General features: G+C 47.0%; 1 protein-coding gene across 2 annotated transcripts; it reads right to left on the bottom strand.

Annotated features, from left to right (window-relative positions):
• Window positions 1-232: 232 nt before the first annotated feature.
• On the bottom strand, window positions 233-12,620 carry CGREF1 (cell growth regulator with EF-hand domain 1). Of its 2 annotated transcripts, XM_033125458.1 has the most exons (7): window positions 12,536-12,593; window positions 12,295-12,370; window positions 2,629-2,740; window positions 1,510-1,575; window positions 1,350-1,420; window positions 1,088-1,212; window positions 233-896 (listed from the first exon to the last, which is right to left on the bottom strand). In XM_033125458.1, exons 3-7 carry the CDS (start codon window positions 2,733-2,735, stop codon window positions 441-443), a joined length of 825 nt encoding a protein of 274 aa, XP_032981349.1. In that variant the 5' UTR covers window positions 2,736-2,740; window positions 12,295-12,370; window positions 12,536-12,593; the 3' UTR covers window positions 233-440. The 2 variants fall into 2 exon arrangements, with proteins under 2 accessions (XP_032981349.1, XP_032981350.1); XM_033125459.1 differs by lacking the exon at window positions 12,295-12,370 and having other exon boundaries at window positions 12,536-12,620.
• Window positions 12,621-14,317: the final 1,697 nt, after the last annotated feature.

Raw genomic sequence — 14,317 nt, 5'->3', positions numbered from 1 at the left:
ACCAGTGGAGGAGGGAACAGGAGCATTTGGGCCCCAGGGAGAGGCTGAGCTCTCTTCCCCGGGTTGTCTGCAGCTGGTTGTGGCCTAGTGCTGTACTCTCCTATGTCTCAGCACCAGCTGGGAACACTGGGAAAGCTGAATCCCTGCTCCTCCAAGAGACCTGTCCAACCCCAGCCCTCTGTGTCGCTGAGGTCTCGGCAGGCTGGACCAGTAGATAGGTGGCCCAGGGGGGTGAGTTCATTCGTTCTTTATTAGTTGTCTGAGTCCTCAAGCTGCCCCTCAAGTTAGGGTTTCCCTGAGCTGCACAGAAAGACCTGCCACCTACTGGGGCCAAGAAGGGGACACAGAGGTGGTCCTTATCCCAACATACACTTCCCACCCTTTGGGCCTTATGTTCTGGCACTGAGACTTCTAGGGGTAGAAACCTGTATCTTTAAGGTTTATATCTCATCATTCTCCAGTTGAATAGCATGAACCTCAAACTTATTTACGGTGTTCTTAGACTCCAGTGTTTCCCCTGGAAGCTCTTCTGCTTTCTCTCCTATGTCTCTGGCTTCTGCCTGTCCCCCAGCCTCCCCTCCAGGGCCTGGGGCTTGTCCTCCAGCCTCTGCTTGTCCCCCAGCCTCCGCCTGTCTCCCAGCCTCCTGTACAGGCTCCAAGGACTCCGTTCTGGCCTCCACCTGTCCTGCAGCTTCTTCTCTGGGATCCAGGGCTTCTGGTGCTTCTTTTGTTGCTGGGCTTTTAGCTGAAAGGGGCTGCCTCCCAACATCTTGTGGCTCCTGGGGCTCTGTGTGCTGCGGGGTCTCTCCTGGGAAGTTGATGAGCTCAGCAGGGGTCATGAGCCCATCCCCATTCAGGTCCTGAGTCTCAAGCACTCTGTCCACTACCAGGATCACCTGTGCAAGCACACAGTGGCCAGAGGTGTTCCCAGCAGCCTTGACCCTCCCAATGCCACCCCCTCCATCCTTATCATGCGGGCTTTGAGCATTCCTGGGGATTCACCAAAAGAATCATGATGAAAAAGACCAAAGCCCCAAGGAGCCGGGTCTCCTTCATGATAGAAGTGCCCCCATCCAGCAGGGCTTACTGGGTTGGTGGTGGGAGAGTCAGCAGCTCCAGGGGTCAGAGCTGCTGTCAACATGGACAGCAGCTCCAGGCCATCCAGTTGTCCACTCTGGTCATAGTCATGGAGGGCAAAGAGGTAGAGGAGAACTAAGGAAAAGAAGCTGGATCAGAAGAGGTGTCAGGGACGGGGAGGAGGCAGGAGGCAACAGGACGGCCTGCGGTCAGTCCGAGCTCTGGCTTCCCTGTGCCTCCCACCCACTGGCCGCATCAGCCCAGCCCCTTACCCTGCTCGCGGCTCATGTGCTCTGGCTCTCCTTCCGTCTTCTGTAGTCCCTTTAGGTAGCTCTGTAGAAGTCTGACAGAAGAGTGGACAATCAGCCCACAAGCGGCCAGTCTGCACGCAGCTCCAGGCCTTTCTTCAGGCCCCCAGCCCAGCCTACTCACCGGAGCTGCTCCTGGCCTGGCTGGAAGGGGTTGGGTAGGGGCTGTTGCTGCTCTTCAAGGTCCAGCCTGGAGGAGGAAGGAGAAGACCCGCCTTGCAAAGAGCCTTCCTCAGGGCCCAGCCTACCAGCCATCCACCCTCCAAGCTCCTGGCAGAGTTCTCCCCAGATCCTAAGGGAATTGCTCCCCCACATTCCCAAAAACCTTGTGGGGAGGAGGTCCTTCTGGTCTCCTCAGAAGCAGAGCCTTACTCCCTCTGACTGTGTTTGCAGATTCCTAACTTAGATGGTAAGCGGAAAGCCCCATAAGATATTTGGTTACAAAGAGACCAGATGAGGCCACACCTAGTAGCCACAAGCCGGCAACCACAGGAAACAGGCAGAGGGGGCAGGACAGCATGGATTGTGGCAATCCTTCTACTTTGATGCTGGGCCAAGGGGCAGGTCTCTGGCTGAGCCCTGTGGCACTGCCCAGTTTTATATAGACCCGATTTACTCCGTGACACAAACTGGACTCTTCCCCCCTCCCGGAGCTGAAGGCATATATGTTGCTTCTGGAGCTTCAATCTGCTCAGGGTCTCTTTGTCAGTCTTTAAAGCTCAAGATTTGCTCCCAGTTCTGGACCAAGTCCAACTCAGTCTAGACTGGTGACTCTAAAGAGCTGGCAGGAGCTGCTGCAGCAACTTTTGTCCGTGCGGCCAGCCCTTGCGGCTGTTCCTGTATCTGTCCTCCACCCAGCCCAGCATGCACACTGCATAGGTACAAGAAAGGTATTCCAATAAAATAGAAATGACTTCTTAGTGAGCTCTATTTCTATGGAGTCCCCACTAGAACATCTTGATAAGGGGACTGCAGCTTCTTCCCTGGCCCATAGCCTCTTCCCTGTGCTTGACATTTCATTGCAACTGAGCTCCTGGCTCCAAATGAGTCCAGCAAACACCCTGCATACCCACTTTTGCATAGGCCACAAGGCAGAGGGTGAGGTTGGTGGGGAGGGATACAGACATCAGGGAACGTACACCCTGGTCTCCTGCCTCCCAGAGAGGTTCACCACACCCTCAGATCCTCCCAGACTCTCCCTGCTCCTGGGCCTTGCTTGGCCTTGCCCTCTGAATCCCGTCACCTCGTGGTTCCATCCCTGGGCGCAGCCTGACTCAGGGGCAGCAGCAGCAGCGCTAACATTCTCATCATCATCGGTAACATCCTTCCTGGAATTGGAACAGGTAACATCTTTCCTGGGAACAGAGTTAGGGAGTGGGGGAAGGGGGATGGGTGGGTGAGACAGCAATGCCTTCTCTTCCTGCCTCCCCCGCAGTCCTGGGATAGGACTCCTGCTTGGAGTCATCACAAGACACGATCACACAGACATCAAGGCTCCCCTGAGGAACTTTCCAGATCCCATGTGTAAGGTGCACAAAGCTGCCCTGCTCTGGTGGAAGCAGCACACGGACAGGAGCCCCTCCCCACACCCCACTTCGCTGGCCCTGTCAGCCCCCTGAGGTACTGGGAGGAGCGCAGTTTAAATTAAGTAAGTTCAGTCCAGTTCAGTCCACTCATTTTACAGATGGAAATTAGCTCAGAGAGGTTAAGAAAAAGGCCAAATTAGAAATGCAGAGACTCACAAAAAGACCAAGACTTATAAACAGAAAGGCAAATTGTTAGTTTGTATTCATTAAAACCTCACCAAAGAGGGGCGGCTGGATGGCTCAGTTGGTTAGAGCACGAGCTCTCAACAAAGTTGCCAGTTCAATTCCCCTATGGCATGGTGGTCTGTGCCCCGTGCAACTAAGATTGAAAACGGAGACTGGACTTGGAACTGAGCTGCGCCCTCTGCAACTAGATTGAAGACAATGAGCTGCTGCTGAGCTTCCAGAGGGGCGGCCAGATGGCTCAGTCATTTAGAGCTTGAGCTCTGAGCATCAGGGTTGCCCGTTCGATTCCCACATGGGCCAGTGAGCTGCGCCCTCCACAGCTGTGCCCTCCACAACTAGATTGGAGATGAGATGCAGCTGAGCTTCCGGAAGGGTGGCCGGATGGCTCAGTTGATTGGAGCACAAGCTCTCAACAACAAGGTTGCCAGTTCAATTCCCCCATGGGATGGTGGGTTGTGCCCCTGCAAATAAAAATTGAAAACGGCAACTGGACTTGGAGCAGGGCTGCGCCCTCCACAACTGGATTGAAGGACAATGACTTGGAGCTGATGGGCCCTGGAGAAACACATTGTTCCCCAATAAATGTTTTTAAAAAAAAGTAAACTAACTTAAAATAAACCAAAAAAAACCAAACACCTCATCAAAGAACAAATCAGACTCGTTGAAATAGATCTAATCTCAGGTAGGGATTGAAAGAAAAACAGGGTCAAACCAACAGTGGCCCCAGGAACTGCTGTTTACTGCAGTTAGGAAATCAGATCCCGATATGAAGGAAATAACAAAAACGTCCCCTGAGGCCCACTGGTAACAATCATTTGATTATATGAAAACAGTCAAAAAGAGAGGATCGAACAAAAGCACAGAGCATGAAGTGTGAGTAGTCCCAAGTGTGTGTGCACATCATGTGCGCTCCTGAAACAGGCGCCCACCACAGCTGAGGCCTGACCCCCACGCCCATCTCCAGGAAGACAAATCAGCAGATGTTGGTCTAGGCAGAGGGTGAGGAGCCCTCTGAGACAGTGCCGTACTCTCTGGCTGGCACTCAATTTTCTTGGAGAAAGGTTCATAACTTTTAGCAGATTCTCAAAGAGTTCCATGACCTTGACAAGGTTCAGAACCACTGCAAGGGTGGACATCAGCTTCCTAAAAGATGCAGGGAAGAGTAGGCCAGCATCTGGTTAACAGGAAGATACAGGTGGGAACCTGCCTGTAGCTGTGCCAGCAGAGCTGCCCTAAAGAAGCAGCAGCAAAACATGGAGGTACACGTGAAGGTGAAGCTCCTGAGAGTCCTAGACACTGTTTTCAATTTTCTGTGCATACGTTGACCCCAAAAGAGATAATCTACATAGTTTGTCCATAATCCCCGGTGGCCAAATGGGTGTTGAAGCCACAGCTGCCGTAAAGGTGTTCACAAACATCGGCTGGCAACATAGGTCCTTGGACTTTAGTTGCTGCACCCAGGAGAGAAGACAAGGTCTTGGGCCCATGCAGGAGAGGCAGCTGGAACTGAGATCTCCATAGTAACTGGGGACCTCAGAGATCCCACCACAGTAGACACCCCTCAGTGAAAGGATGGACTAGAAAAACATCCAGACTTTCATGTCTGGTAATATAATAGTAAATATCCCAGTGAAAGTAAGTCCAAAGCTGGATTAAAATAGAAAGTATCTTTTCAAATGCAGTAAGTTGGCAAGAAAGTTAAGAAATTCTCTGAGTATAAAAGCGCAGTGAAACCTGTAATCCTGGGGGAAAAGTCAGTTTGAAGTCAGCCTTTGCCTTAAGAGTATGTGCTAAACCAAACCCCAGGTGAACTTGACTTATAAGTTTGAGTGCTTTGTGCAATAGAAGAGACCACAGATAAAGCCTGGATCCATCGAATGTGAGGAGATGAATTGGAGACTATATACATAAAGGTGGGATTCAAACAGCTCAACTCTCAATCTAAGGGTGAACAAGAAGTAAATTCGCCATGTAGAAGGACAGCACAAACTCTTGCTTACTTTGGCCTAGGTGCTGGATAGAAGGGAGAAAAATATCTCCCCGGAGAATTTGTAATAAGCCTGCTCTAATGTGGATTCGAGGCCTGAATTAATGCTACCTCTGTGGTTCAAAAACCTAAAGCAGATAATTGATTTTGAAGTGGTACCTGGTTGATAATTCTCCCAGTTCTGACAGGAAAATATACATATGGTCTGGAAGAACACACCTCCAATCCAGGGCTCAAAGAAGTCCCATAGGTAAAGTTTTAAGGAGCATATGCTCAGCCAAAAAGTCATAAACATGCAAGGAAAATAAGACACTGAATAAGAGCCAGCTAAACAACTGCAGGCAAAACTGGACTTGCAAAAACTAAAGGTACCGTGTTTCCCTGAAAATAAGGCCTCGCTGGACAATCAGCTCTAATGCGTCTTTTGGAGCAAACATTAACATAAGACCCAGTCTTATTTTACTACAATCTAAGACCAGGTCTTATATAATATAATATAAGACTGGGTCTTATATTAATTTTTGCTCCAAAAGACGCATTAGAGCTGATTGTCCAGCTAGGTCTTATTTTCGGGGAAACACAGTAGTAGTATCAGCACACACAGAATATAAAGCATATTTAATATGTTTTAACTAAAGAGAAGCTTGAAACTATGAGAAAGGAATAAGACCATAAAAATAACCAACTAGATTTGAAAACCAAGTATAACTTACACAAATATAAAGAAAAGATTGATTTAAAAAATACAGTGAGTGAAATAGATTACACACAGATGTGAGAATTAACGAACTGGAAAATAGATCTGAATAAATTAACTAGAATACAGTTTGTGGGGCAGGAACAAACTATCCTCTACCCTCAAGGTTCTTTCGATTGGTCTAATAATCAAATAGACATCAGACAGATTAGCAAGAGAAAATAACCAAATTTAATATATATGTATGGGAAACCCACATACATGAAAGAGTCAGAGACCCCATATGCACAACAGGTTCAGAGGGAGAAAGGGGGATTGAGGTATATAAAACATTCTGAGCTAAGGGATGAGGTAAAGTGCCTTCCTTGAGGGCTTCAACAGGTCCTTGCAGGATGATAAGAAGAATAGACATTTAATAAATAGAAGTTTGCCCTGCCCTATAGAGGAGTCAAAAGAGGTTATCTCTGATAATCTCCAGTATGGAAAAGGCCCCTAATTCAAATTCTTCCAAATAGTCAAGGGAGGGACAGAAGTTTCTCCTGAGCCAGCAGCTCTTTAGCTCAAAACAATCTACACACCACAGAAGCACATCTTGGGATGAGTAGCTCTGAGCCCCTAAAAGTTCATTGAGTCAAAGAAATAGAAAATATGAAAAAAAGGTTAAACGGCATGGAGGATGGAGGAAGTAATAGAGAAAATTGGATAGAAGCAGTATTTGAAGAAATAAACAGTTGAGATTTTTCCATGTTGCAAACCACTAATATTCCAATCCAGGAAGCCCAACAATCCCAGGTGAATTAAATAAACAGAAATCCACACCTATAGCTTTTGTGAAACTAGAGAACACCAGGAAAATGAGACGATCTTAAAAGCAGTCAGAAAGAAAAGACAAATCACCTAAAAGGAAGAGTAATTAGACAGCTGATTTTTCAACAGCAACAGTGATGCCAGAATACAGTAGTGTATTCTTTTAATATGTTGAAAAAGGAGGGAAATTACCACTCTAGAATTCTATTTTCAGCAAAATTATCTTTCAAGAATGAGGTGAAACAAAAACAACTTTAGATAAACAACAAATCAGAGAATTTACCACCAACATTCCTTCATTAAAGGAAATTCTAAGGGATCTATTTAAGGAAAAAGAAAAGTGATCCAAGGCTTTGAAATGCAAGGAAAAGTGGTGAGAGAGAAAAAAATCAGAAAGCATGTGGGAAAATATAAACGTAGACTATTAAACTATGATAATTATGTTACTGTATGGGACAAAAGAACTACGTTAGCAAGATACAAGGTGAAGATGGTTGTTTGAGAAGAGAACAGACATACTATACTGATCAACTTAGTTAAATATGCATTTAAAAATTTTTAAGGATAACCACTAAAAAAAAAATAAAAAGAGAAATAGAATATATATATGACCTCAAGCCAGCACAGAATAAAATGAATGGAATTTTTTTAAAAAAATCAATTCAAAGGAAGGCAGGGAAAGAGGAAAAAAAAAAGCACACCTAAGAAAATAAAATTAAAAAGACAAATAGAAAGTACAAAATATGATGGTAAAAATAGATTCAAGTATATCAGTAATCATAATAAATATAAGTCGTATAAACTCATCAGTTAGGAAATAGATTATCAAAATGTGTATAAAACAAAATACAGTTATATGCAATTTTCAAAAGATTAACCTAAATAATAAAGACTGAAAGGTTGAAAGCAAAAGGATGGAAGAAGGATATATAAAACAGTACTAGACAAAAGAAAGCTGATATAGCTTTAACGACTACATTTTAAGGTGAAAAGCATTATTAAAGACAGAAGAGTGTCATCACAAAATTCACAAAAAGAAATTGAATCAGTGAGTATTAACTTACATTGTTTGAGGAACTATAAACCTGAACTGTTTCTAGAGAGCACTCTGCAAATGTGTATTAATTGCTGTGAAACTCTAATCCAACAATATCATCCTGGGAATTTCATAAGGAAAAACACAATTGAAAAAAACGTTATAAAGATATTTATAGCTGTGCTATTAATGTTAGTCAAAGAAATGTAAACAACTTGAATGTGTAACGTTTAGGCAATGACTAAGCAAATCATATTATATGACAGAGCCACTAAACATGATAAATATTTCAAACTTATGTTTTACGCGAAAAAATGGACAGATTTGAGTACATCAAAAGTTTATACTTCTGTGTCAGGAGAGACACCATAAATCAAGTTCAAGGAGTGATAGAGGGCTGGCGGGAATGTAACTAGTGTACAAGGCGACCTGGGCTCTCAGTCGGGTGGAGCTCACCACCACCTGGCCCTCAACTGGGGGTTGAAGACGGAAATCTCCATTATAACCCACGGAGCCTGAGTGGAAATCCAAGAACTGCAGAGATATATGCCTAATCTGGGAGGATTAGTGAGAAGGCCCTTCCCACAGGGTGCCTGAGTGGTCAGGAAGCCGTGGCTGAAGGAGAGTCTAGGTGAATGGGCAAAAGGGCCACTTCACCCAGTTCTTTTTATCCAGAGTGCTGTGGTTTGAGGTGGAGGGCGGGGTGGGGGCAGTGGGACTGCTGAGGGTTCCAGGCTCTAAGGTGGAAGGATGGGCATATAATGGCTAAGAGGGCCGGCTGGCCAGAAGAGGTCAGAAAGAGAAAGCTACAAGGTATGGACCCTGGGACTCAGTGCCACTGATACCATGGGAAGCAACTTTGGTGACAAAGGCCAGGCAGGCAAGCATCCATAGGGAAGGCAGGTATAAACATAAGTTTGTAGAATAAAGATAAGTGGTATTCATTTCTTTCATATTTATTGAGTACCTACTGTAGATGAGGCACTATCTTATAAGATAATAATATAAAATAGAATTACTTATTCTTTTTCTTCCTTAAGGTTTGCAAATATGTTAAGTAGGAAAAGTTATAAATGATTAAAACAATGATTAATAGGACAGAGAAACACAGAAGTGCCAAGGAATAGGTAGCACGGCCCAAAGTGAAAGGATTTGGGGCCTAACCGCAGGCTGCCTAAGTTCAAATCCAGGCTCTGCAACTCATTAGCTGTGTGACTTCTGTGTTTCAGGTTCTCCGTCTGTACCCTCTCATGGGGTGTGGTCAGGGTTAACGAGACAAGATGTGTAACACACAATGTCTGGTCATACAGTAAGGCCTTTTTCCTTCAGAAGTTTTCCTGGATTGCTTGGCGGTGGCTTCGTACATATCCACCATCCTGGTCTCCCCACCTGGGTACCCTCAAATTGCTTTCTCCTCCCCATCTGTTTACTGCCAGGACCTAGGGGAGCAGGAGGCGCTGGAGTAATTTAAATCCCTCAGAGCTGTCAAAATCTATTATCCAGGCTTAATATATCATCCATTAGCAATTGCCTTTTAAAAGAGGACAAAGACGACCATCTCTAGTGGTAGCAAGCAGTTCAGGCATAGAGGGGATGCACCCAGCGGATCTCACTATTCTACTCACTCATGAGGCCAACTGTGCTGGTTTCAAAAAAAGGTCTACAAATTTCTTTTGACAATCCTCCCCACAAAAGCTGGAGTCTATTTTGCCTTTCCTTGTATATGAGCTGGACTTAGCAACTCACTTCTAACGAAATGACGCTGCATGACTTCCAAGTCTGGGTCACAAAAAGCCACATAGCTTATGCCTGGTTCTGGTTCTCTCTCCTTCTCTTAACATGCAGATATGCACCTCTGGAGCCCTGAGCTGCCATGGGAGAAGTCTGGCTTCCCCGAAGCCGCCATGCTGAAAAGACCATGTGGAGAAACCATATAGAGATAGAGATGCCTGAGGGGCCCCAGACATTCTGGCCTCTAGCTGCACACATCTTCCCAGCCCAGGGACCACACAAGTGAGAGCAAACTTTCAGGTGTTTCCAACCCCCAGCCTTCAAGCTGCCCCAGGTGAAACAGCATGGAGCAGAAATGTGCTTGTTTCCACAGCCCTGCTCAGACTGCACACTCATGAGCAAAGTCAGTGCCACTGTTCAGCCACTAAGTTTTTTTTTTTTAAGATTTTATTGGGGAAGGGGAAAGAACTTTATTGGGGAACAGTGTGTATGTGTACTTCCGGGACTTTTCCAAGTCAGTTGTTGTCCTTTCAATCTTAGTTGTGGAGGGCGCAGCTCAGCTCCAGGTCCAGTTGCTGTTAGTTGCAGGGGGCACAGCCCATCATCCCTTGTGGGAGTCAAGGATTCGAACCGGCAACCTTGTGGTTGAGAGCCCGCACACCAACCAACTGAGCCATCTGGCCACCTGGGAGCTGAGGGGCAGCTCATTGACTTCATTCTAGTTGCAGAGGACGCAGCTCACTGGCCCATGTGGGAATCGAACCAGCAGCCCCGTTGTCCAGAGCTCACGCTCTAACTAACTGAGCCACCCGTCTGCCCTGGTCACTAAGTTTTGAAATGGTTTGTTAAGTTGTCGTAGTAATTAGAACTGGTTTCATGGGCGTGTGACCTTTGCAGCCACTGGGGCCCTGCTCTAGGAAAGGTCCTGTGCTTACTCTTAATGTTCAGCTGTCACTGTCTCAAAATTCTTAATCTTATTTTTGCACCGGGACCTGAAAAGGATGTACCTGGTCCTGAGCGCTGCCCACATGAGTTACTATCACTCTCCTCCTCTTAGTTCTGTATCTGTCCATGTATCTGTCACACTTACGCAACTAGTCAGCATGTGCAATGCGCAGAGAGCAGAGCTTTGGAAGCAGCCAGACCGAGGTTCAAATCTCAGCTCCACCATCACACCATCGCTGTGACCTTAGGTAAATTAATTATCCTCACTAAACTTCAGTTACTGTATCTGCATAATGGAAAGAGTACTTACCTCACAGGGTTACAGCGACTATTAAGTGGGTAATTAATTAATTACTTCTTGCACAAACTAATGCAGCAGCCTCTCATTCTTATTCCCGCCTCTTTTCCATTTAAAGAAGCCCCCATACCCACATCAGCTTAATCTTCCTCTGCTAGAACTCCACTGTTCCAAAATCTTCAATGGCTCCTTCTATCGATTATAGTCCAGAGTCCCCACCTGAGCATTTAAAGCCTTCTACACTCAGATATCAAATTATCATCTTAGACTCATCTTCCAGTGCTCCATCACACTAACAGAGCGGTGAGTGGAGTCTCCTGACATACTTTTCACTTTCTTTTCAGTGCTTTTGCCCGAGCTGTTCCACCCTCTCCCTGGAATATCCTGGTCCCTCGTGACAACCCTAGCACTCTGGTTGTAGTCCACTTCACAAACTCAAATAAGTGCATATGGACTTGTGCATGTGTCATCTAAGTAACATTCTCTTAAGTCATCCTTCCAACTGTGACATTTTTAGTACAGGTAACTCACCTCCCTCTATTATTTAAAGGAATTCAGTCTCAGGCACCTCCAGGAATGAGTAATGAGGTTGGTGTAATGTGATTTGTTCACACAAATTTCTAAGTATTTACAAAGCATTTGTAAGCAACAGAAATAAAGCAGTTACAAACCACTGCCTGTCAAATAAAATGTTCCTAATCATTTCCTGTAACTTTACTGTGCATAAACATAATTTACCCTAATCACCACATGAAAGCCTCCACAACTGTCAGTTAACAGTTGTGATGTAACTCAGTAAAGTTATTCACATCACACACACACACACACACACACACACACACACTCACACACACACACACACACTCACATTCACAATGACCCTCCGGCCTCTGATTTCTTCAAACCTTTGCTCCAGCCCAAGAGAAAAGAGCCAGCCTTGGGGTTAGACCTCTGATCAAACCCTGCCTCTCACAGTGGTAACAGTGTGGTCTAGGCAGGTGTCTTAACATCTCTGGGGCCCTGGGATCTTCATTTTAAAAAATGAGGATAGCACTATCTATCTGGAAGGGGTTTGGGGAGGATGCAATGCAGCCACTTTGTAGGGTAAATGGCTGAAAGTGAGCAGATGCTTCTTGATTATTTCAGAGACTCTAGGATGTGCCAGGGGCCTTTTATCTTGCATAACTTCCCATCCAGTGCAAACATTGCTTCCACAGTATCCCTGCCAATGGCCATTCAGCCTCTGCCTGACTTTCCAGAATGGGAGCCTAGCACCTCACAGGGCATCCACTCCACTTCTGGCTAATTCTGTCAGGAAGTTATTTGGAACCAAATCCTCTCCCTTAGCTTATCCCTCTGGTGCTTCCCAGCACACCCCTCCCAAGAGAAGAGGCAGTGGCTATACCACCAAAGGGTCCCACACCTGAGCACTGGGCTCCATCCTGCCACTTCCAGCTGGGTGATAACCTTGGCCCCCACCCAGTCCTTTTCTTCATCTGTCAAAAGAGAATGAAACTCCTGCCAGCCCCCCTCTCCCCAAGGGCAGTCAGAGTGACAAATGAGACACTTGGATAATTGTGAAACCTCATCATCACACAGAGGGAGCTCAGGATTCGCCTTCCACCCCTTCCTTTACCTGCTCTCAGGCGTGACCTCCTCCCGAGAGGTGCCTGGAGGCGAGGTGCACCGCTGCGGACGCGTCACAGCTGCAGCTGCAGGGGATGCAGAGGGACTGCGCCTTCAGCATCCAGACCCAGAGGCGAGGAGGCCGCCTCCGCCCCGCGATCCCGCTCCACCGCGCGGTTCGTTCCCAGCTGGCTTGGTGGGGGTCCCCCGCCTCTCCCAGCCCGCCAGCCCCGGACGGGTCTCGGACCCACCTGCGGCGGCGCAACCAGGCTCAGCTGAGGGCCGGCTTCGACGTCGCTCCAGGCCGTGCGCCGCCGGCGCCTCGCTCCCCGCCGCCAGGCCCTCCCCCAGGCAGCTCCACGTGGCCGCTCCACGTCGCCCTCCTGGCTGCAGCCACCGCCCTGGCACGGGCAGAGTCCGGAGCGCCAGCGAGAGGACAGGGTTGCCGCCCCGCCCTGACCGCCGGACCGGGCTCTCTGCAACCTCCACCCGGCTTCTCCTCCCCGCGGTCTCTGCGTGTGTGTGTGTGTGTGTGTGTGTGTGTGTGTGTGTGTGTGTGTGTGTGTGTGATGCTGTGGGTGCCACGGCCCGCAAGCACCCAGATGTATGTTACAAGATGGAATGTAACTTACTGTTAGCGCGTGTGATTGTGATTGGTGTTTGTGGCTGTGTGTTTGGGGAACTTGTGACACAGTAAGGGGTGTTTTGTGTGACTGTGTATCCAGTGTGACAGTATGGGCTTGAGAAAGTATGGCCAATGTGTGACTGACTGACTGGTATGTGATGGTAGCAGTATGTGTGTTAGGGTATCTGGGTGCACTCTTCCTGAGTTGTTCATGATGCTCAAGTGGCAGCTGTGACTGCTGGTTCCCAATGACACTGTCATTGTGTGGCTGTGCCTGTGCATCCCTGAGAAGTGGCTCCGTAGGAGACCTGGCAGCAGCGGTGGTGGGAAGGGGTTGTCTGGGAAAAGCATCTCAAGGGTGATGGATGCAGTTATTTGCCAGCACCAAGTGTTGCAGTGTGTGGCTATAGCTTTGTGGTCGAAATAGAGTGTCACCTAATTTTGTCAGTGGCCAGTTCCTCCACGGAGGCTCTGGACTACATCCTCACCCACCGGCCCAAAGACTTAGTTCTTTGAATAAACGATTTCTTATCTCCCTGGAATCTTCATCTTCTCCCTCTCCATCAGCATCCATCACAACAAACTCACTCTCATCAAGGTCATCCTATCCTCCTCGTGGTGGACACTGATGGACACTGCCTCCTTGGATCACGGTACCCACTGGTCTCAGCAGCACCGTTTTCTCTACAGAGTCATTTCTTCTTAGTTTTCGTCACGTACCAGAGTTCCTCTGGGCTCTCTTCTCACTCCCCATCTGCTCATGTGCTCCTCTATTTATGTAGCTTCCCTCACTTTTTATTATGGGTTGAACTGCCTCCCTCAAAATTTCATATACTGAGGTCCTAAGCCCTAATATCTCAGAATGTGACCTTATTTGGAAATAGGGTTGTTGCAGACATGATTAGTGAAGAGGTCACACTGAAGTACGGTGGGTCCCTAATATAATATGACTGGTACCCATATAAAAATGTGGACACACACACACAGTAGCATGTGAAGATGCAGGCAGATTGGGGTGAAGCTTCTATTCTACAGGCCAAGGAATACCAAAGATTGCCAACAAAACACCAGAAACTAGAGGAGAGGTGTGGAATGGATTCTTCCTCCCAGTTCACAGCAGGAACCAACCGTGCTGATACCTTGAACTTAGACTTTTAGTCTCCAGAATTGTGAGACAATAAAGTTCTGTTGGTTAAGATACAGTTTGTAGTACTTTGTTATGGCAATCCTGCAAACTAATACATCATCTAAATGCTGATGACTGCCAAATCTCAAATTCCAATCTTTAAGCCCCAGACCACTTCAGAAATTGAACAGCCTACTGATTTGTGTCCAGATCTTAATTTATAAAGGTGACTGAGTGACAACATGGAGAGGGCAACGCCACTGAAGAAAAGTTTAATGTTAC

Source organism: Rhinolophus ferrumequinum, chromosome 13 (genome assembly GCF_004115265.2).
Source record: "Rhinolophus ferrumequinum isolate MPI-CBG mRhiFer1 chromosome 13, mRhiFer1_v1.p, whole genome shotgun sequence".
Taxonomy (NCBI): Eukaryota; Metazoa; Chordata; class Mammalia; order Chiroptera; family Rhinolophidae; genus Rhinolophus; species Rhinolophus ferrumequinum.
This window is presented reverse-complemented; position numbering and strand designations above follow the sequence as displayed.

Bases quoted from the DNA above. Each gene is read 5' to 3' on its own strand.
- CGREF1 (XM_033125459.1), bottom strand. From the start codon at position 2,735: ATGTTACCTGTTCCAATTCCAGGAAGGATGTTACCGATGATGATGAGA. The intron at 1,576-2,628 runs GTGACGGGATTC...TTCCTCCTCCAG, and splicing joins CCCAGGGATGGAACCACGAG to GCTGGACCTTGAAGAGCAGC. The intron at 1,213-1,349 runs GTAAGGGGCTGG...TCTTTTCCTTAG, and splicing joins GCACATGAGCCGCGAGCAGG to TTCTCCTCTACCTCTTTGCC.